Raw genomic sequence first — 23,746 nt, forward strand, 5'->3', positions numbered from 1 at the left:
GCATCCACCAGGATCAGACCTGTATTTTGAAGGTGTGCTACAGTGAATTTTCTAATCAGCTTTTAAATTTATGCCTCAAATCACACGCATGACCAAAAAAACCAGTAAGGTTCCTGTTGGATTTACCCACAGCAAGAGGTAATGTAGAAAGACCGTCAGATGGCATTAGCAGCTACGTGCTGCTAGTAGCATTACGTTGTGCTAAGCACTAGCTTGTGTAAAATGTAGTCTGAAACAGCTTTCCCCTCTCCTTTCCAATATTCTTTGCCTAAATTTAGGGCAGGACTGTCCATCTCTAGACCTTCAGATCACAACCTTTATCTGCAGCAGCAATGTGTTTGCAGAGCCACAAGTGGGAAAGGAAGGTAGCACTGGGGTGGATTAGCATCTTTATCCAAACTGTAGGACCCCCTTGGACAGTTTTTCCTGCTGTTCCCATCCTGTCTGAAATTAAAGCCTATTAGTACCTATGCTTCACTGGTTTAACATTTTGTTTCTCCATATTGCAGTTTATACTGGGCAAGTTGTCCCAGCAAGTATGCTAATAGACATTTTACAATGAGTGAGAGTTTGCACATAGGCAAGCCGACGTTGAGAACTTAACCCTATCAGACAGAAAATATTGTTGTTTCCAGTGACTCAGTGAGGTATAAGCTGTTGAAGAAGAGAGGCATGTTGAGGTGCTAAAATAGGAGTAAGGGGGACTAAATTGCTATGATGCCCTTGCTGGAATTAGAGCAGACCTTCCTAGAAGCACCTGAGCGGTGCTCTCAGCCTAGCTCCCTGCACGTATGACCTGTTCCCTCTGTAGATATGTCATAGGGAGGAGTCTTCTGGGTAGAGATCACCTGAGTTCTTGAGCTTCTTCATTATCCCTCTCTCAAGTGAGTACCACCCCTCTGAAACGCTTCTCTTCAGAGCTGTGTATGTCAAACTGGAAGTGACCATTCTGACCAGGGTCATCTTTTGAGCAGCTGAATGTAATTAGGATTCTAATGTTGGACGTGCTGCACCTCTTCGGGGTGGTGTAGGTAAGACTGTACTAGATCTGAACTGTATCGTGACACTAAGACGCAATGCTTTCTGCTTTTCAGGCGCTCCTTGTTTGAGTAGCTTTGGCATCTGGTTGTGCTCTGTGTTTACACTGCACCTGCCTTTCTGAATCCACGGCTGTTAAGTTTGAGGTGAGTTTCAGTAAAAGGTAGCTCTATCACAGAAACATAGGTCACCTGGAACAGTGAAAACCATCAGGGTGAAGGACTGTGGGGACCCCGTTCCTGCTTTGAATACAGAGAGAACAGTTTCTGAACAATTTTTCTGTATTACAAAGGTGTCTTGTACTTCTGTTAAACTATCTTAGAATCTAATCAGTGGGAAAGCACTTTATCTTATCTTTAGTGTAAAGCCAGCCTTAACAAAAGTATATTTAAAATTCCATGTAACACCAATCTATTACTGCATTGTTTCTTGCCATGTTGTTGGTATAATACAAAACATGTATTTTGCCTGTTCCAGTCTATTGATAAGAATTTATTCCCTGACTGCTTTTATAATCTCCAGTTAAAAGCACGTTGCCATTAACTTTCATTGGATTTTACCATTTTGACAGGCTAAAAATTAACGACAGCACTGGTGGGTTTAAGGTGTAAAGTCCAATTAAGCACACTAAATGCTTAAGTGTCCTATTTAGTCTTTAACACTGCAAATCAAGGTATGTCAAAAGACTTGATATTTTTCTTTGCTTTTTGATTTTCAGTGTCCTGGAGCTTACAGAGGAGATGCTAGAGATAAAGAGTTGCAGCTCAGCATGAATAGTAGAATCAAGAGGAGGCTCCGAGATGCCCGAGTGCAAAGTAGTTAATTTCTTAAAAGCAACACCTCCATCTGCCATCATGATGTGAAGTGTCCCCTTTCCTTACCTTTACTATTAACAAGTAACACAGTGTCCCTCCAAACTTCAGACAAATTTCAAACTGGAAATGGCTTACTGGTCTCATGAGAAAGTCACTGAAAGATAGGCTTATGTGTTAGGGAGGACCCTGAATGACCTAGGGGACAGGTAGCAGGTGACTGTTATTTGAAGGCTGTCGAATTGTACCCAGTGCTTTTTACATTGGCTAATTTGGTCACACTTGTTTTCATCTGTTGGATTTTCTTCTTATACTGTGAGTGTTCACTGCTCTGGTCAGAGGCTATTTTTCTGTGTGAGGTAGTAAAAACCATATTAAAAATTACTGCTGTTGCAGTAAAATAACTGCATCTCTGGGCTGCTGGTTTAAATGCTGCTCAGATAAGAAGTAATGACACGTTCTTCTAAGCATCTGTGAAAAATGTAGTTCCCTGTGACCATATGTATTTGACACAGAAGGCAAATGCACCATGGAAACCTGCTTGTGTTCATCATGAGATAGTCCCTTCACTTCAGGCGGGGTTGAAGCATACACCTGGCAGTAGTAAGGGAAAACTGTTCACTGGGTCTGCATACTACTAGGACTGTCAAGCCAGTACGTTCCACAAGCTGTATAATAACTAATGTTTCATAATTATAAACCACAAATATTTTCATGTGTTTTACCAACATATGGCTTACGTGTTTAATGTTTTTCATGCTGTGCCTGAGTATTTAAACAGTGGAAAAAAAAGAGACATTAAAAATCCTCTGCATGTGAACACACATTTTGATGTCATTCAACATGATTTTATGCCAAGAATGCATGATACAGTTTTCCATTTTGCCATTGCAAAGGTCTTTTATCTTTCCTAGAGTAAAAAGGGCAATGCCTAGACTTAAAAGTTTAGCTTTTTCATTTAGAGCTGTACTGTTGTAAATGCCTTTAAAACTTTTGGTTTTCTTTCTTTATGGCAAACATTACATCTAGCTTCTCGGCACTGAAAGCAGAATTGAAATTTTGCTACAGGTGGGGAAACAATAGGAGTGGGGCTCAGAGGGAGGGCTGGAAGGAAGAGGCTCGCTGCTTTTGCTGCTGCTGGGGAAGGGTGAATGTTAGCTGTTGCTGCTGTTGGTAATAACAGCTTCCACCACAGTCCCATATATTCTGTAATTCCTGCAGCAGCAGGAGCCAACCCGATTTTCAGGGCTCTGTTATTGGCGAAGTAGGCAGTGAGAGCATGGCTGGTTTTCACCCCCTTCTGCTCCCTGTCCCCCTTTAGCAATCTGCTGCTCTCGGAATTGCCTTTGCCTATAACTAACCCTGGCAAGCGTGACATGATGTTACAGATAACAGTATGTGCTTTAGTTTTGCATTTTATGAGCAAAGAACTACTATGGCTGTGAACTGCCTTGCACCTCATTCTCTAATTCTAAAAGATTCCAGCTTTTTCTGCTGCATTTCCTTTTCTGCCTGTAAACAGTAGATTGCGACATTTATTTAAAAGGAAAAAAAAAGTTTTATCAATCCCAGCAAATACATGCAAAGGCCCACTAAAACCGAAAAATGCTTCAATGGATCAAATATGTTATAAAGATTTATCTGTTTTTTCACATTAAAAAGTTCTGCCTCATTTCGATGTGAGAGTACTAAAAGGATGTTTGATTTCTAGAAACTGCCTGACTTGAAATCTGTGTGCACTTCAGTGAAGATGCAGGAGAGTATTTTCATAGTCAAGAAGACAGTCAGCATTTCCAGTTCAGCTGTTTAAGTCAGATACGTGACTTAGTATACCAAGCACTTCAAAAAAATCTATATGAGCTGAAAATGATCTTCTTCTGTCAATGTACCTGGGAGTGATTCCGTCTGCAATTATCTGAGTCAGAGTTTAGCTTTTAATTGGAGCAGGAGTGAGCTCTTTGTATTGTGCCATCTGTGCTGTAATTTTTCAAGCACAAGTGCTTTTAAATAGCTGAACTCCTTGATTATTTATTTATTTTATTAAATTAATAATTATGTTAATAACTTTGGCATTGCATGTACATTTGGTCAAAGACATATCTGTTTCTTACAAGAGTAGTGTAGGAAGGGTAAATGTGGAGCATGCACTTAATGTTGTACTTCATGGTGAGATTACAAATCCTACTCTATTCATAAGATGGTGTAAGCATCTTGGATGGTGAGTATTGTAGAAAAGCAATTTTATTTTTGCCGATGTACCTCTTGTAAAGGTCACTGATGGAAAAACCCATTCTACAAAAACTGATTCATGAGATACCTCCCTCAAAAATGTTGAAACTGAATTTCTGTGGGAAGAATAAATGGAAAGGAGAGAAGGAGATGGAGAGCACTAGTATGCATGGTATGTAATCCACTATGTAACCTGCTATCCATTCATGATCTAGCACACTTCCATTGCTAACAGGAAGCTGAAACCTGTACCCTTCCCTTTTTACTCCTGTGAAGCAAACCACGAAACCCCTTGATGCAGGCATCCATGCATAGGATACTGCTAGTCCTATGGATCTGTCCCCTGTGCATATGTATATTACATACAAAGTGCACATTGATCACTTTCACTGGAATGCATTCATGGGAAAAATGTCCTGCAGTCCCTCTCCTTTCACACCATCAGGATTTTGGAGAAGGATATACTAGAGAGAGATGTTGTGTAAAGATTTCTTTGATCCTTAAAAGAAATGTTGCTGTTTGTTGTAGGTGTGGGTAACACTTGTCTAAACTAAGCTTAATTTTTCCTATATCCTTTTAGTTCTAACATTTATATTTGAAAATGAAAAAAAAAATCAGATTAATGCATAAATCTGCTGCTGAATATATATCATGACAATCATTTTCTTATCTGCATACTGTGAGAATTGCAGCTCTTCTCTCCACTTGTCGCTACCCAGATGGTTGCTAGGCACTGCCGTACATGCTGCAAGATACGCATCCGACTGTTAACAGCCTGACATAACTGGTGTAGGCCTAGCTCTTCTGAGTGTTGTGAACCATGTGACAGCTGCCCCTGTCCAGCACTATGCACGAGGAGGTATTTAATTAATTTGATTGGATGTAGGATTCTTAAGGGGTTAACAGACAGGAAGAAATACTTGGTTGGCTTATTCTTTCAGTGCCTGACACCTTTATATTCAGAATCATGTTTAGAAAAGAGAAAGGGGCTGCTAGTTCTGTCTGGATCACCAACAGAGAAAATATGCCTACCACCTGGTACTGAGGAAATGCCATGTTTATGGTATCTTGAAATCCCTGAAGAAAAGAAAACAACTACCCATCCACAGTGTCTGAAAACAGTCTCTTGTTAAAGCAGCTTTTGTACAGTACATGCAATGTTTGACTCCCAGTGATCTTAATCTGTCACATCAGAGCTAACCAACTCCTATCAGTGTGAGACTCTACAGATACTTTTGTTTTTTTTTTTAAAAAAGCATCCTTCCTTAATTTTAAGCAGCCCTTTATGCTTCTGTATAATCTGCTGGAATATTCCAGAGGCAATTACGTACTGTGTTATGGTGGATTTAATTTACCACTTGACTGCTGCACCTATTTTACAGTCACCACCACCCAATTTAACTTCCCATAATGGATTGCAGCCCCATCATATTAGACTGGGACCTTGTTAGGGTCCCGCTGTCTGCCCATGTTGAAGCAGATGTGAGATGTGCCTCCCAGGTGTGCCAGCCAAACGTACCTGCGGTTGCGGAGGAGGTCTGACTAACTCCAGTGACACTCACAAATAAGCAAGGAATAGAACGGTCGCCTGAAATGTGTCACTTGTCAGGTAATCCCATAGTGCTGGCCATAGTGCACTTGCTGGTATTCTGGCTCTTACTGTGTTGCAGTTATAGATACCACATGCTGCTTCTGAGTCTGCACAGAGTCAATTATGGCATATCAGTCGAGGAACGGTAACTTGTTAAGCTCTGGTACCTTGTTCGCTTCTGATAGGCAGTCTTCCTTAGAAAGTAGAAATTAAATTTCAAATAATCTCTTCCTCTTCTTCCCCTTCCCCCCCCCCCCCAAAAAAAAAAAAAAAAAAAAAAAAAGCTGATATTCTAGGCTGGTACACAACTTTAAGCAGTGTGGTCTCTTTATCTCAGTGAAAATGTTTTTGGCAAGTATGAGGTTTTGGTTGGTTGGGTTTTGGTTGGTTTTTTTTTAAAGTAAGATCTGTAGATACATGGGCCTAAGGAGGACTAAGAACCTTGTTTTACTCCTTTACAGTTCTGATGAGTAGAATGTTATGTCCTGTGTCATATGATGCTTGCTCCACTGCTGTTGAGGTGAGGGATCCGACTTCCCTTTCCAGGGAAAAAACAGGAAGGAAACTGGATAGAAAAGACAGGTCTGCAAAGAATAAACACAAACTGCAGTGTAAGTTAAATTTCTTTTATTGGTATCCCAGAACATCTGAAACTGCACCTTAGAAACAGTATTTTGTGCACTGTTATACAGCATGCTTTTAAAAGTGCAGATAAATGACAAACCTTTCAGAGAACAAAATAAATCTGTATACCATCCAGGTATCAAGAACTTCATATTTTAGTAAAGTGTCTGATCCATTATCAGACTATCTTTGCATATTGTATCTACTCGGTCCCTGAACAGAGAAATTATGAGACTAGCTCATACACCCCACCTGACCTTCTGGTATCAGGACCTGTAGCAGTTTTGTACCATAGGATATTTTTATCAAAATTCACATCTGGTTCTTTAATTGTACCCAGAAATAGGTATCTAAAAATGGATTACATTTTTTCTGCAACAAATAGGAGGCAGCCCCATGTCCATCTGTCTCTTCCTGCCCCTTCCTGTTCAGCATGGGTCTGCTTTCCCAATCCGGATTAACGAGAGGATATTCTTGCCCTCATGATGCAGGAACACAAGGCATGTTCGCAGCTTACAGTCCAAGTGACTATACATTGGAGCATTAAATGGAGGAGCTGGGACTGCTGGATTTCTTGCTTTGCCGGCAACAGTGCAACATTTATTTTCTAGTGTTTTAACTGCTATTAATTAGCCTTTAAAATATTTAACAGCATCTCACTTAATATCTTGTGATCTTCTCTTTGGGGAACAAGGAGAAAAGAAAGACAGGCCAGGAGTAAATTCCTAGAGGACAAATATGAAAATAGTGGAAAATAGTAATCTTGTCACAAATACAGCAGGATAATATTTTCTAGTACTCCCTTTCCCCAATAATTTTAAACTGTTGTATAGAAAGGAACTGTATTAATTTATCAAAGAATAGCCATTGCTACATTTAAAATCATGTGTTGGTTTGATGCACAAGCTGAAGCTGCCCTAGGTTACCTTTAACTGGGGCCTGACGTGTTTCAATATTTAATCAGATGTCAAAAAACAACTTAGATCACAAACAAGGTCTGAACGTATCCTGCATGAACTGAAAAAGGGGTTGAGAGAGAAGGGATGTCAGCTCTCTGCCTTTAATGTATCTATTGAAACAGATTCCAGATATGCATCTGTCCATGTTTTTATTAGCTACTTTTGTTCCAATATTCATCCTTTTAGAAGTGTTTACATCTAACATACTAAATGTACGTGTTTCAATCAAGCCTGTGTCAAACAGCTGATCTGGCTAGTTCAGCCAGTGCTCTTTAAAACATACCTTCTGTGTTCAGACCTTACTGTTACACTTGTGTATAGTGACAGAAGTGCCACAGCACTGCAACCGCAGAAGTCGTACTTAACGTAGTTGCACTTTCTCCTCCACTGCTGCAGTCTATACCATGACGTGGGGAGCTCTGTCGTCTTCAGTACAAATTCTCAAATTACTGGATTGGGGTTAGGAACCTCAAGTAAGTTATCCTCAAGTAAGCAACTTGCTGGTAATTACATCAAATGTTATTTGATGACTAAAGTTATTCAATAGCTTTTCAAAGTTGCACTTTCTCCTCCACTGCTGCAGTCTATACCATGACGTGGGGAGCTCTGTCGTGTTCAGTACAAATTCTCAAATTACTGGATTGGGGTTCCTAACATGTATCCTCAAGTAAGCAACTTGCTGGTAATTACATCAAATGTTATTTGATGACTGAAGTTATTCAATAGCTTTTCAAAATAATTAGTCTATTAGAGTTCAAATCTATTGAACTTTTCAAATGTCAACATATAACCTCTTCTCTTGGGGCACTGTAAGATAAGAGGTCCTGTGGAGTGTGTCAAGGAGTTGTATTGCTGTATTTGTAAACAGTGATTTAAGCAGACAGGCTTTGATTCTTAATCTCTGAAAATAAGTAAATCTGTTTCTGTCACACTGTGGGTACTTATTAAAAAAAAGATAAGCTTGATAGGAGGTACTAATCAGTTTCCTTTTCTTTCAGGAAATGTGTAAGCCCTTTAAAGATTTTAAAGTTTACGCTACAATTTAAACAAGAAAATGAAAAGATTGGTTAGGTTCTTTTTCATTAGTTTTCAAGCAATACATAACCTTCTGCTGCAGGAAATTTTCTGCAGATGGTTGTGTACATCGTTCTGAAACAGTAAAGTCCTCGTGCTATTTCCTCAAACAGGGTGTGAAATGATGCGAACCATGAGATTTTTAAGAAGTAACTTGCTATAAAAAAGCAAAGCACCGCTGTTGAGCTGGGATAACCCGTTACCTATTTTCCGCAGTCCTTGGAAATCATATTCCTGTGGGGCTATTCCCACCGTGCTTTATTTTGCTGGCTGTCGGTTGCAGAGCGCTGGGGGTTGGGGCCCGGCCGGGGCGGGAAAGCCGCCCCTCACGGCGGGGGCTCCAGGCAGGGCTGGGCGCGGCGGGGGAGGAAGGCTACCGGGAACGCCTCGCCGCTGCAAGGGGCGATTCCTGGTCTGCCGGGAGGTTTGCCTGCTCTGGGGCTACTGGGCACCGATCAGTTAGCTGCTCGTTTTCACAAAACACGCCAACAGCTATTAAATACCAACTGCTCCGGTAGGCGAACGTCCGACGGCTGCACTACCGGCCGGGGCCCGCTGCCGGGACCCGCCCGCGCCGCCCCAGCTGTTCTCCGCTTCCAGCCGGTTAACAAAGGCCTCGAATTTATTCATCCAAAAGGGCTTGTGAAGAGTTAACGGCGAGACGGGGGCCGGGGCCTACTCGGCGCGGCGCGCGAGCGCGCGAAGCCCGCGCTTCCCTGCCCCGGGCGCGGCGGGGAGCCAGGCCCCGTCAGCGTTGGGCCCGGACGGGCCGGTGCCCTCGGTGCCGGGGGCGGGAGGGCTGAGGGAGCCCGTGGGCCGCCCCCGGCCCGGCACCCGCCCGAAGGCCCGCGGCCCCGCCACCCCAGTCAGGAGGCGGTGCGGGGCGGCCCCGGCGGCGGCGGCAGCGGGGCGGGGCCGGGCCGCTCCCTCCCGTTTCCCAGGGTGCACCGGGCGCGGTGGCTGTCTGGCCACGTCCCCGGGCCACGTCGCTCGGTGCCCGCTGAGCTTACGCCATCTTCGCTCCCCGGCTCCGGGCTGCGCCGCCGCCTCTGCCGCCGCCATGAACATCTTCCGCCTTACCGGGGACTTGTCCCACCTGGCGGCCATCATCATCCTGCTGCTCAAGATCTGGAAGAGCCGCTCCTGCGCGGGTGCGTGCGGAAGGCCGCTGGGCGGGCGAGGGCGGCGGGACCGGCCGGGCAGCTCCGGGCCGCGGTGCCTGAGGGGAGCCTGGCAGGGGGTTGGGCGCGATCGCCGCCTGCTCGCCGCGGCGGGGGGGCGGGGGGGTGGCGGGAATGGGTGTGTTGTGTGTGGTGCGATCGCCTCTGCCGTCCTCTCGCCACCGCTCCCCGAGGGGGGCTCAGCGCAGCCGGGGGAGGGGGGTCACCGCGGGGGGGTCTCACCTGCCCCGCTTGCCCGGGGGCGGCTGTAGTAAAGGGGGAGAGGCGGGGGAGGGGGGGATTGGCCCCCACCTGCGGCGGCCGCCAGGGCGGGAGGGCAGAGCTTGCCCGGGCAGGTGAAAAGCAACGATCGCTCCCTTCAGCGCGGGGGGACCGGCCTCGCATCTAACTCGCCCCTCTCCAAACCCAGGCTGGGGGGGAGGGCGGGTGGGCAGCTCGGGGAGGGGGAAGCCGCATCCCCCCCGCCGGGGGTGGTGGTGTGTGTGCACCCGCGGGCGCTGCGATTCCGTTAAAGCTTTAGCAGTTGCTATTTGTACTTGAGTCGCCGAACACCGCCACTTCGGCTGTCCCCGGGAGGGTCGCTCCTTCCTTATGTAACGGCCCGGCGGCGGGCGAATGAATGGGGAGGCAGGTTCGGGGGGGGGGGGGGTGGGGGACGCGTCCCCCGCGGGGCGGGCAGCCTCCTTGCCTCCCTCCCTCCCTGCCTGCCTGCCTCCCTCCCTGCGCCCGGCCGCTGGCAGAGGAGACGGAGCTCACTCCCTCGCCTTCCCAGACAGCGCACAGCCTTCCGATTGTGTGTTTACTGGGCAGCTCAGCGCCGCTCTGCTGCCTGAAAGCCGCTCTGGTGCAGCGCCGGGAGTAGCTGACTTGCACTTTGCAGATCCTGAAGTTTCCCTGGCTCTCCCCGCTCCCCTTCGCGCACCGGTCTGCGTTGCCGGCTGACCCCGACGCCCCCTCCTTCGCTTCTGTTTCCCGCTCCCGCCGCGGCAGTCACCGCGCTAATCACTCTGCTTCGTGCCGGTTTTAAAGCTCGTGGGGTGTTTTCTTGTTCGCACTCCCAGCTGCAGTAGGAAGCCGTAGGGGAGAGCCTGCAGGCGGCTGTGAACGGGCGTTCAGCCGGGATCCTGGCCTGCCCTGACGTGGCAGAGGTGTGGCGGGGGGGGGGGGGGGGGCTGGGTGCCGTCTGCCCCGCGGTCTGGGCGCTGGGGAGAAGCCCCTCACCCGCGGCCAGCCCGGCTGAGGAACGCCGCCGCTGCCTCCCCTGCTCTGTACCTGCTTGCTCGAGGTCCCTGTGATGTGGTTTGCTTTTTGGCTTCTACTGTACGGTTTGGTGGTGGTTGGAGGGAATTGCAGGCAGTTGGTATAGCTGCGGCATAGCTCGTTCTTTTCAGAAAGCTAGGAGTTGTTGTAATTCAAAAATGGCATTTCGGAGCGCTGCGGCTTATGTGGAGCAGGCTGCTGGCCCTGGAAATGTCGCTTCTGCTCTGGACTGGGGTTTGACTGTGAGCTTGACTTTGCCTTCTCTCCAGCGATCTTCTCCTTCGTTAGTAAGAGTGATTATTCTTGAAATTGGTTTGCCGTGTGTCCAAATACCGTTCAAATACCAAGTTACTGTGGAACAGATGTATCTGTAAAGTCTTCAGTTAAGAGCATGAAGAATTAGTTTAAGCTGCAACCTGAAAGGACTGAGAATGGGGAAAGAGATTTATGCTACAGGTAAGAGGAAGTACAGGTTCTGTATGTTTTCATATCAACTCACTGTTTGCTACTCGCTTGATTGTGCAAAAGAAGAAAAAATAGTAAATTAATAGCTTTGGTTTTAAACACACCTAAAGTAAAAACTGTGCTTAACTTTACAAAACAGTTCAAGCAACTGACTCAATGGTCCAAATGCAGTGGTAGCGCAGAACTATTGTTTCTGAGGTCATGGAGCGCAACAGCTCCTTCCTAATGAACTTTTCCTGGCTCAGGCGGTAGTGGAGCAGGAATTCTGTCTGGATCTGGCAGCAGAGGGCCTGGCCTTCTCCAACTCTTCTGTAGAGTTGTGTCTTCCACCTTACTTGAGAAATGCAGTCAAGATGGCAACAGGAGATTTAATGATCTAAAAACTGTATCTCTGGCTGTCTGAAGATGACAGAGGAGAAATTCTAGTGCAAGGCTAAAATTCAAATAGGGTTTTAACCAGGAGATTCTTAAGTGACCTTTGGACAGGAGGTTATTTACACAGTATAATACAATACAACCTAGTCCCATCTTTCCGCTTAAAGCAATCTGGTGTTGTTTTCCTTAAGTCAGTTGTGATTGAGGATCTCTTGTTACTGTGGATTTACTTATAAGAATGTAGACTCATACCAATCATTTTCTTTGATACTGCTTTCTCCAACACAGAAAAGTAAATGGGCCTGTATTATGTAGGGTCCTCAACTATTCCCTTCACTAGATTAATCAACATCCCTGAACACATACATGCATGGGCTCTTTCAGCAGAAAACATCTGCTTTGTTCATTTTCCTGAGCAAAAAAATGAAATGGGGATGCGTTTGTCTGGGATTGTTATCTTTGTGTCTTCCAGTTCTGAACCCTTAGGAGTAAATCCAGATCCATGTTACTTGTAGGAGATCAGTGTCTGAGGCCTAACAAGTCTTGTCTAGAACAAGAAGAGCACCTCAGAGGAGCATCGGACTGTATTTTTGGGGCTCCATCCTGTTCCTTGTAGTGGTTTGTTGTTGTCAGTTGTGGTATCTACTAATAAAAATTTTGTAAATACGTATTTTTGCATAAAACAAGTTGATAAAGTTGAATGCAACAATAACCCCCAGCTGCTAAATGCCTCTTATTAGAGGGCTTTCTGTGATTCCTTTACATTGCACGGTTATTAGAGCAGTTTATAAATTAAATAAACTTGTACCTCATGGTTATTGGTGACTAGGAAAATGCAGGCAATGCAAAATGCAGCTGCTTCTTTAACTGTGCACTTTTGAAGCAGCAGCAGCTTAGAAAATAAATAAAGGCTTCTAACTGATTGCTAAACTGTGGGCTGTGATCCATGAAGAGCTGGCAAACCACATGGTGCAGACTCCTCTCTTCTGGTTGCATCTGTGTGTGTCTGAGGCCTTTGTTCCAAGAGGAGCTCAGAGGCCTGTAAAAGCAGCTGGAAACGAGAGGGAGACAGCCTGTGTACCTCTGCTGCAACCTACTGTTTTCTGAAGACACATCGTTACCCGTTTTCTTTCCTAAGAAGTGGCTCCTCTAATTGCGGAAAATAGGTGAGGCTAGGATAATCTGCATTATTGAGCAGTCAGTATTTTCATTGTTTGACAAAGAATTTTAATTTTTTTTCCTAATTTAGTCAATACGTTGAAAAGAGAACAAAGGGGAAAGCAAATCAAGCTATGATTTCAGAGCTGGCAGGAAAACAGTTTTTTGCGTGACTGGTTATTTGGGTTTCCAAATTTAGAATTTGGAAAAATGTTTGCCACTCCAAGTAACAGCTCAAAAATAATTACTAGGAGCTGTGGAGAATGTAGCAGGTAACTCCATTATTGACTTCATGTCATAATTAGGAAATTCATGAGACTTGAAGAATCCTGTGCTTTCAAATACTGTCATGTCCAGACTGTATTTTCTAATCCATTCCAAGTCAAATTAGATTGTTTGCACTGCGAATTACTGCCTGAAAATTGATTTGCTTTTCTCAGTGTCATTTGTCAAGTGTTAAAGGTGACCTGCAGTTGCAAGGGTGTCAAATTATGTGCTGAATACTCTTAAAAAAAAGTAGTGTAGGTAATAAATGTATAATATTTTTGCTAGGTAATGTAGCTGTGTCTCATGTCTACTATGGACCAGATCATACGCTGTGTTGGAAGACTTCAGGCAGTACTTGGCCATAGGCTGCCACCAATTTGTATTTTCTCAAAAAAATGCCGGTTTATGTATGTTCGGAATTTTTTCTTTGAAGGAAAATTTTGCCTTTCTCAGTGGACAAATTTGTGTTTAGAGTTAGGTTGGGGATTTTTTAATTGAAAGTACAGGATTCTTAATGTTAGTATTTTATTAGCAGAACCGAAGAAGTTGTAGCTGATGGGGACCTCATATGAAACAAAACCTTTTTTTTTTTATTAAATACTTCAAAAGCCTGTGATGTTTCCATGATGAAGTCTTTCCTTAGAAGAATTTCCATTTGTAGATTTTATGGTTGTGATACACAGTTCATAGTAAGTAGTGTACACACTCCACAGCCAGGCTGATTGCATGCCTCTGCTTCTGCCCATTGCTCTTGACCTAACTCACAATAGCAAAATGAGGTTGATGAGAAAGTACTGCAATTTCAGCTCTGCTGTCTTCCCTGACTGAAAATGAGCTGAGCTTCTGAATTAAAGTTTCATGCTATTGCTTTTAGCCGGGCTAGTGTGCAGAAGTTGAAGGAGTTTTTTCACATGTGAGGATGAAACAAAATTGAGATGTTTGACTCTTCAAAACTTGAGCCCAGAGCTTGGGAGGAAGAAATAAAAACGCATTTGTTTAGCTCAAGAACTTAGTAATGTTTGTGGGAGTAAAAGGAAAGGGAGAAGGATGAGAATAACAGCTATGTAGTCTTAGTATATGGCAGTTGCCAAACCATGAGCCAGGGTCAGCGCTGTGGCAGGTATGTTGATACATTTCCTAAAGTTTTGAAATGCATCACATTCGTACAGCAGTGTTTACCCCGTTTCCTCGCCCCGTTTTTGCTAGGGTTACAGGTACTACTTGCTCCCATTTTGCCTGTCTCTCCATAGGTCTTTGATTTAAACTTTGAACCTTGCCTGGTCTAGCCTACTTAACTTCAAAATTAGTTTAAACTTGGCTTTAGGATGTGTTTCAGGAACATTTGACTATTACAAAGATTGGAAATTCAGTGAGAAGTACTGAAGGCCTTAATAAAAATTACAGCTTTGGGCTTGGGGGATGATGTGAGGCTGGCAATGGCTTTGGGCAATTTGTCAAGCATATTACATGTGTTTATGTGACAGTACATCCAGGTCCAAATTTATAGCCATTATCAATAATTAATGGATCTTATATGCTTTTTTGCTCTTCACAGCTATTTACTAAAAGAAAATAGCCTGCTAAATAATGTAACATAATTATAACTGTAGTGTGATGCTGTACTGTATCTGTACAGGTGGATTTCTTTGTCCTGTAGGTTTTGACCTTAGGACAGTGTTGGCTTGCTGGGAGGTTTTATTGGTACGAGAGTAGGGCACTGTCAAGTGTTGTAATGTCAGTGACCACACCTGGGATGCAACTGAGTGAGAGTGCTGCTTCAGCTGTCTTTGCAACGTAGCTCTACTTCAAGAAATGTCGTGTATTCTTTTTCTAAACTTTGGGAAGTGGTTTTTTTTGTGGGGTTTGGGAGTTTTTTGTTGTTGTTTTGGTTTGGGTTTGTAATACAGCTTTTGTTTTATAGTTTTACAGTCTGCATAACTGTAGGTTTTGAAGCATTGCTGTTTCCTGCTCTATTGTTGCTTGTGGGCAGTTGGGTTGTTCTGCAGGTAGTACATGAGGCTCACCTTGTAGACATTCACATATGAAAGCTGCAAACAAAACCCTCTTTTCATTGTTTCAGCCATTCCTGTACTTCATGTATAAACATAAAGTCCCTTCATTAGGGGCAGCTTCTTCAGCATTTCTGAGGCCAGAGTGAAAAAGGAGTTCAGTATAGCCTTTCTTCCAATTGCTTTATGGCACTGTTAATAAAAACCTTTATCAGAAATATCTCTGTATAAAGGGACAAGAATTTTAAGCCTTGCATCTTAACGATCTCCTAGAGAGTATTTTTCCCCTCACGTTTTTTGAACAGTATTTGCATGCTTAGCTGAACAGATTCAAATATTTTCACTCTGGATGACTGAAAACAAGAATAATTGGAATAACAAGATAGAGGCGCAGGCTAGGTTGTTTTGTCCTTCTGTTGTGACTCACCGCTACGTCAGAATGATGCTTCACCTCAATTTTCAGAAGCTTTTAGTGGCTGATAGTGCAAAGCTTTTATGCTTCTAACTCTCCTGTAGTGGCTGAAGTTAAGTGCAAGCAAATATTTTGAGTTTGGGGCTTTGGTCTGAAATTGAAAGTTACTTTGAAGATGCAGTGTAGATGTCTGTCATGTTAGCTCACTTCTCGCTTTTTTTTGTTTTGTTATACATAGCAACATCTGGTTTTGACTGACAGTAATTTTTTTCCCCACCGTGTGGTCAGTTAAGTTTCTGAATTTAATTGCCTTATGGTTTAAAATCAATGTATTCCTTTAAAGTCATGTTATTGGTGCTTGCATACTTTCTGATTATCACTGGGTCTGTAGTATCTGTTGCCCTTGGACCTTTCCAGCTATTCAGCATCTAAAGAATGCACTGAGGCATGTGACAGCACGCTGAGAATTGAAAGCTAATGCAGCCTGGCTGCATGGTGCCCAATGATAACACAGAACAGATAGTGTAATCTCCAAAAATACCACCTGTAAGCTATCTGCTGTGATGAACTTCTAAATCTTGTGTAGTGCTAGCACCTCCTCTAGTACAAGGTAACTTAAATTCACATTACTGAGCTATATGAACTTACAGTTCTGTTTGGACATCTTGGAAGCCTGGATTTTGTCCCAATTTTGTAATCAGCTTGCTTAGAAATAAAGGATATATATCCTTTCTCATCCTTGGCATCAAGTATTTTAAAGCACATCATCACTTTTTGAATAATTAATTATTTCCTTTATCACTTTAGGTATTTCTGGGAAAAGCCAGCTTCTGTTTGCACTGGTCTTCACTACCCGTTATCTGGACCTCTTCACTTCATTCATTTCATTGTATAACACATCTATGAAGGTAGAGTATACTGAAGAGTTAGAAAAGCTAGTAATGTTGCATGCAGAGTGCATAATTTCATTATTAAAAGCTTGTTTAAATGGCCCACTGCACAGTTATTACAAAACAAGTTCTAGACGGGCTTTGGATAAAGAATGTGGAAGATGGACTCAAAATCCTACTTTTTTCTACACTCTACATGCAATTTTTAAAAACTGTTTGGGGACTGTGACATTTAGAACAACTGCCATTTTGGTTATTGAAAATAAAAGCTTTGGGGAGAATGGTTCAAATAAATTGTATTTCTCAATTGAGACACTAGAGCTTAAGTAAATCTCTTTTTTATCCACTACAAGGTAAATTAGTATTCAAAATGCATTGCCAGAATTGCAGCTAGTCTCTGGGCAGAGGCTGATAAAAAGTTGACAGGAGTATACTTTTAGGAATGTAGCTTCCATTAGGTTATAGACCATGTTTGCTTACCTGCTGAATGTTAATGAGCTCAGATTTGGTTTTGTTGTTTCTTTATTCCTGCAATTTCTGGTGCTGAGTACAAGAAAATAAAGCGGTAGGCTGGGAGAGTGCAGCATGTCTGCGGCACCAGAACAGACACTTCTTTAATCCAGTTCCTTTATTCTTCAATTTTCTTGATGGTCTTCAACTTTAGTTTAGAGGATAGTATAACTTTGCCAGGAGAAAAGACTAGACAGTCAGCAATGCAAAATGCACTGAAGAATTAGGGGAATGATACTGTAAAACAGAATTTTAGATTTTAAACTCAGTCATGCTGTTGTCTTCTAACAAGTCAAACATGTATGCTTAAGTTTTAATATTGACAGTCTACATGAATAACTGTGGATTAAGTAAAATATTCTTGAAACACAAGCTTTTCCCCCCCATGTGATTTCTGAGAATATTAAAAGCCACTGTTGTGTGCACTAAAGGAGCAGCTAGGGTTTTCTTGTAATTTATGTGTATTGATTGTGATTCAGGGTCATGACCATGTCTTTTTGCTGCAGCCCTCCTACCCAAAAAAGGAATTAACATGACACTTGTGATACTCAACTTGATAGTAAACTTGAGTCTTGCCAGAAATGAAAGGGTCATCTTCTGCTCAAATCCAGTATTAACTTGCAGAATGGAAACCTCTGTTACAATTTCAAAGGTTACTGCCTGGAGAGACTGTTAGATGTAATTGGCTTTTCAGCCCATTATTGTAGTACCAAGACAAAGCTGCTTGAGTGTCCCAACGCAGCTTCTTGTCCTGTCTGCATATATTGAGGAACATACAACATTACTCACTTGTAGAGAACAGGAACTACTATACAAATAAACTAACCCAGAGCATAACTAGATGAACTTCCTAATCTGAGGAAAATGCTGTAATTTGCAGCAAAAAAAGTTTTTCATTTCTGTAGAGTTAGGATTTTCTTCAGTATTTTTAGAGAAATATTAATTAAACTACAGTTGATATCTTGCTGTATTTTTCTGTCAGTGATCATCAGATATTTAGGAAAATTAGTTTCTTCTGAGTTCCAGGAATGTATGCAGCAGTACACAAATTGGCACTATCTGCCTGCCTTAATGACCTGCAGACTAATTTTTGTGATTTATTGCATTCTGTAGCTTACAGTTTCTTTTTTGTGGTACCTGTATCTGGATATTGGATGCATTTCTGCTGGTGCACTCTGCAGTCATTTTTCTACCGTTCTTTTATTTTGGTATTTTTAAAAATGAAAATTTTTTGAGTGTCCCAAAACATGCTATAGTTCTCACGAAGAAATCTTTAATAAGGAGTTGGGGTTCATTCACACTTTCTTGGTATCTCCTATGACCATACCAATTCTGATCAGTTTACACTTGTAATACGAATTCCATATATCTGAAATCCTGTCCTGTGGTCCTTTATCTCCAGTCAGCTGGGGTGCTAGTGTAGTAGAGACTGTTTTGGATTCTGAGCTCCTTATTACAGTATTTGTAGTGTTTTGTATCTGTGAACAGTGCTTTTTTAGTGATAGGTATCATCTGCAAACAGTGGGTTTTTTAAATCTTAGTTTTCAGTTGTGAAGAATCTATATTTAATGTGATAAATGGTTTGGAATATTTAATCTTTGTGATGAAACTGAGGCAGAAGCTAATGTCTAGTCTGCTGTACTATGTTGTCTCCAGGACAATGAGCTCTGTCCTGATGATGGCAGATTGACCTTTAGAAAGGCATATGTTCTCTGTGATTCCGTTTTCTCATCTGTAAAAATAAGGCTATTTGCCCAGTCCACAGGGAAGAGCGATGAAGTCAACTGTACCATAACAAGTAAAAATGGTAACGTTAGACATCAGCTGAAACCAAAACCAAGTTCTGGTTCAGTGCTTCTAGCAGTCTGTTAGTTTCACAGCTTTTATGGCCTGTTGGTTGGTGAAGAACACTGTCCACTTGCCCCTCTTCAGATTTTAGAGGTGTTTAAAGGTCTAAATCAAATCAGCTAATTTGTGGTATGCTAAATGACTGAGTCTGGATGGGGTTTATTGAATAGGTTTTTAACTGCCACGTGAGCCACACCAGTCGCAGACTTTTTGAATGTAAAAAGACCACTCCCATCATTATTGCATGTATGCACATGCACATTTTTAACATAAATTTTGGGCCAGTGCTTCCCCTGCAATAGCAGAAGGGGTATTGCTTCTCCAGTCAGCTCCTTAGTTCTGTCTGCTCAGGGAAGTGTCCTTAAAGGAGCTTTGGGCAGTCACTTCAGCCAGGTGCAAGGTGATGCTTTTAAAGCAACAAAACCAGTAGAGCCCAGAGTCACTGGTTTTGAATTATTACTCTGCTGAGAAAAGTTAAATACCACGACATAGCCTGGAACTGCAAAAGCATGTAAACAAACAATACAAACAACAAAAAAAAGCAGCACTTACTCCTTTTAGTGCCTGGGAATATCTTTCTTCATTGAGTTTGATCTAATCCTGCAACCTCTGTGGGTTGTTTTGTTTTTATTTCCTTACTCTTCAGCTTATCTACATTGCTTGCTCGTACGCCACTGTGTATCTGATCTACATGAAATTTAAGGCTACCTATGATGGAAACCATGATACATTCAGAGTGGAGTTTCTGATAGTTCCTGTTGGTGGACTCTCATTTCTTGTCAATCATGACTTCTCTCCTCTGGAGGTGAGTTGATTGTGGGCAGGAGGTTATTATTTTTTTTCCAAAACATTTGGCACATGGAAATGAGAGTTTTTAGGCTGAGGAGTGCTTGAAAGATGCCCGTGTTTAGCAGGTTCAAGCTAATCCTGTTTCCTCAGTGCATCTCCACAGTGTAGATTTCTGTGAAAATGCAAGGTACTTCAGGAGACAGGCATTACTATCAACATCAGTTATTTTAAAGCAGAAGACTTATCATTTTCCCAGTACACTCTGATGGTTGTATTAATTCAAAAGTATCATTCCTTTTGTTGTTTGTTAAAGAAATGCCCCAGAATGCAGTTTGAATAGTTGGTGCCACCTGGTGAAAACAAAAGAAATTACAATAATTTTAAAATTTTGTAGAATCATAAATGGTCTAGAGTATTAGAAAGAATTGCATTGTATGTGAAATGCAGCTGTGTTCCTATCAGAAAAAAAATACTTTGAACTCCCTATAGTTACATTTTAAACGGGTGATTTTTTTCCCACGAAATAAGAGAATTAACTGTAGATGCTTACTTTAAGTGGACTGAGTTGTATTTTTATATTTATTAGAGTAAAGGAATTTTTATTGCAACACTTTGAGACATAATTTTAAATTTTGTTCTGTACTAACTCATTCTTTAAAAACCAATAGATTAAAAAAGTTGCAAGAACGTCAACTGATGGGTGCACTGATAAGCTTCCTCACGAGTAAACCTATGCCTGCCAGCTCGCTAGACAGGTGGTTTGGGGTGTTTGTTGTCTACTAAGAGAGTTGTTCCCTTGTACCATCCCATGGTTGATTATGAAACTTTCACTTAGTTTTTCCTGTACCAAGGATAGTTTGCCAAATACTGTACGTATTCATAACTTTGTTAGAGGGTGAAAAGTCAAGTCAAATCAAATTTCTTCTGTGTTTCTGTTATCTAAGACAGTTGAATATACCTGTGGTTGTTTTTTTCCCTTCAGATACTGTGGACCTTCTCCATCTATCTTGAATCGGTTGCTATTCTCCCTCAGCTTTTTATGATCAGCAAAACTGGCGAAGCAGAGACCATCACTACTCACTATCTCTTCTTCTTGGGTCTGTACCGTGCCTTGTACTTAGTCAACTGGATTTGGCGCTACTATTTTGAGGGATTTTTTGACCTCATAGCTGTTGTTGCTGGTGTGGTCCAGACCGTTCTTTACTGTGACTTCTTCTATTTGTATGTTACAAAAGGTAAGTAGTGCAGTAACTTCCAGCTTCAGGCTGCGGAATGTAGCAATTAACAGGTTCTGAGGGATCTGCTGTATCAGTATTACTAGGCTGTTAATTGTGTGCAAATTATTGCTGAAATCTTGATTTATCAAGTATGCTTTCTGCTAGTGTGGCATTTCTGAGGATTGCTTTTGAGTATAGATAGAATATAAACATGTAAATGGTCTGATTAAATTAGTGGACAAATTTACAGTAAGTATGGCTAAATACATGTTACTGTTGTCTTCCATTGATAACAGTGATCCTTATGCTTCTGACAACGTACACCATTTTGTGCAGATTCCATGCTTACAGATATCTTTCTCAGTGTTTTAAATACTTTTAAGAGTCCAGATGATTTTTGATCTGTTTATGCTAAGTGTAGAAGCAGTCATTTCTGCTGGGTGCATAGTAATTTTGCCCTCGTTCACATTCTACCTTCCATCATGTAACTACAAAGCTATATGGATGGGGCTGTGTTATTTTAGTCATAACTCTTAAGAAAGCACTGTCATAGCCTAGTATGTCCTATGGGGATGAAAAGTGAGAATTGCAGGGTGCCACAGTAGGGCAGGATCAGAATAGTTGTTTGTTCGTCATAGTTTTACCAGTATGTATTGAAAAGAGAGAGGCAAGCCCATTTCGTGACAGAGTGATTTTATGTGGTAGGTTTTGGTCCCTTTGAAGTTTTAGCAGCATGTGTTTCTCCTAGATCACATCTCTGCTTTGCTAACCATTTCCTTTCCTGCTTTTCCTTACAGTACTCAAGGGAAAGAAGCTCAGTTTGCCAGCATAAGTGCCAAAAAACATCACCAGCATCTGTCCTTTTGGATGCTTGGACAGAACAATCCTTATCACAAGCAAAGGCGAAGATGCTTGAGACAGAAAGTCAGAAACACAGCTCTTTATAGTGCAGGTAGTCATCAGCGGCTCTGTAAGAACGGAGGAAAAACAACCAGCAGATTTCTGTTTGATGCATCTTGCCTTTATCTTTTTTATTACTATGTATAAAGATTTTTTACATGAAGAAACTTATACTGTATTAATAAATTCAGTGTATGGTTTCAATTGGAATAGTTCCAAAAGTGAGATTTTTTGTGAGATTGTTTATGACCAGGAACAAGTGCAAACTTTTTTTTAATTTTCAAGGATTTCTTTGAAATGACTGATTATTTTTTTTTTTTCTGTTTGGTTTTTTTTTTCCAGTGCACAGGTATGTGCATCCTTGATGGATGGTAGTCATCTGTTCTTTCCCTTTTGATTCAATTTTCATTCCACTATATTTATTTTTTTTTTCCAAAAGGTGAATATATGTCAACTCTAAATCTGAAACCACCGATGTTTGATGTGATGTGCTGGTGCCCAGTCTTTGTGCCATCTGCTGACATGGAGTTCCTTATTTAAAATATATGTTGGTGCCAGAAGGGGAACAGTCACATCTTGTAGCTGTTCCCCTTCTAAAACAGGCTGGTGGCAAGAGGACGGTGAGGAAATCCCTCGGGGCCACAGGGATGGGCCCTTTTCTGTTTTGCCATGATATTTGGGAGGGTAATCCCAATAACGAAAGCACTTGGCAGTGCGGGTCGTGAAGGGCAAGAGATGTGGTTGTGTTGCTTAGTAGCAAATGCTTGGGACTGTAGTCTTTATTCAGGAAAAGAAGGTTAAATATCTTGGATGTGCTGCCCTGCTACACCATTACAGCTACAGAAATGGGAGACTTGTAAGTTGATTACGGTAATCCGTAGGTGATCACTTTTAAACAATAACTACATTTTCTTTTTAACAAATGCGTTATAAGCAACTTCCATGTTCGGCTTCATGTGGTTTTTGATGTCACTTTTGGACAATTAGGTTGGGTTTTTTTTTACAAACTTTTCAAAATCAGCAGCACCAGTTACCATTCTTTATCCTTTAAATGATTCCCCTTTTTTTACTGAGCTGTTGCATGATTTATCCTGTGTTACCATCCTCAATAAACACTTTATGAAATGGTGAAAATGATTCGGGTTTGGTTTTCATTCCTGAGTTAGAAGGTTTCTATTAGGCTGGGACCAGGTGATAAGTTGTGGTAAGGACGAGTCGCTTGACGTCATTCGTGCTGTCACTCGGTATGAAATATGAACTTGTTAAGGCGGTGAAGGATGGTTACCGCTGAACAGTGATGGTGACTGAGTTGCTTGTTCTGTAAGCTCAGCTCCAGCCCAGTGCAGGTGAGGGTTTGGTGCTTGTATCTATTTTTATCTTCAAGAAATAATTTACCTTCTCTAACTTAGTCTACCATCGGTAACCGTCACTAACTAGGGGCAGATACTATTCCTAGCCCCAAATGCGAATACTGCTTTTTGCGTGCGCAAAGCTAGCGCGCTGTAATGCTCAGGTGCTGCGCCGAGCGTCCCTCCCCGGCCTGTCCCCGCAGTGACACGCAAGAGCCGCCCGGTGCTGGCGGTAGCCGCAGGGCTTGTGAGCAGAGGTGGGAGCCCCGGTGCCTGGGGTGGTAATTTGCTTCCCCGGTGTTCGCTTTGTCCTTGGATTCAGTGGCAGCGTCCCTCTTGGCCGTGCTGTCCCGGCCCGTGCTCGGGAGGGGGCAGGCGCGGAGGGGCCGGGGGGAGAAGGCAGGGGGGCTGGGACGCGTCGGTGCTCGGCCCCGCCTTGGCCGCAGGCGCTCAGCGGTTCTGCTGGGCTGGTGGCGCCGGCGGGGCCGGGCACAGCCGGTGCTCCCAACGGCCCGGTGCCGGCCCGCCCCCGCTGCAGCATCGGGCGCCTGCGGCCGCCGCGCCACGGGCCGCCCCGCCCCGCGGGCCGCGCGCGCCGAGGGGCCGCCGCGCAGGCGCCCGGGTGCAGCGCCCCGCCTCGGCCAGCCCCGCACGCGCGGGCGGCGGGAAGGGCCGGGGCCGCCCAGGGCGCGTGCGCGGCGCGGCCCGGAACAGCGCGGGCGGGACGGGGGGGAACGACACACGCCGCCGTGACGCCACCGTGACGCCGCGTTCCCGTGACGTAGCGCC

At 43.2% G+C, this 23,746-nt stretch overlaps 2 protein-coding genes across 9 annotated transcripts in view; both read left to right on the forward strand.

The window, feature by feature from the left end:
• OTOA (otoancorin) overlaps window positions 1-2,670 on the forward strand; it is a 40,900-nt gene extending 38,230 nt beyond the window's left edge. For all 8 annotated transcript variants that reach the window (XM_027778958.2, XM_027778970.2, XM_027778943.2 and 5 more), the window contains 2 exons: window positions 1,095-1,184; window positions 1,757-2,670. In XM_027778958.2, coding sequence (XP_027634759.1) covers window positions 1,095-1,162 — 68 coding nt within the window. In that variant the 3' untranslated portion in view covers window positions 1,163-1,184; window positions 1,757-2,670. The remainder of the gene's footprint in view (window positions 1-1,094; window positions 1,185-1,756) is intronic.
• A 6,676-nt stretch (window positions 2,671-9,346) lies between these two features.
• On the forward strand, window positions 9,347-22,745 carry KDELR2 (KDEL endoplasmic reticulum protein retention receptor 2). The gene is made up of 5 exons (XM_055804706.1): window positions 9,347-9,478; window positions 16,262-16,362; window positions 19,349-19,507; window positions 20,474-20,726; window positions 21,506-22,745. The coding sequence occupies exons 1-5, from the start codon at window positions 9,388-9,390 to the stop codon at window positions 21,538-21,540; spliced, it is 639 nt and encodes a 212-aa protein (XP_055660681.1). The 5' UTR covers window positions 9,347-9,387; the 3' UTR covers window positions 21,541-22,745.
• Window positions 22,746-23,746: the final 1,001 nt, after the last annotated feature.

This window comes from Falco peregrinus, chromosome 5 (assembly GCF_023634155.1).
Source record: "Falco peregrinus isolate bFalPer1 chromosome 5, bFalPer1.pri, whole genome shotgun sequence".
Classification (NCBI taxonomy): Eukaryota; Metazoa; Chordata; class Aves; order Falconiformes; family Falconidae; genus Falco; species Falco peregrinus.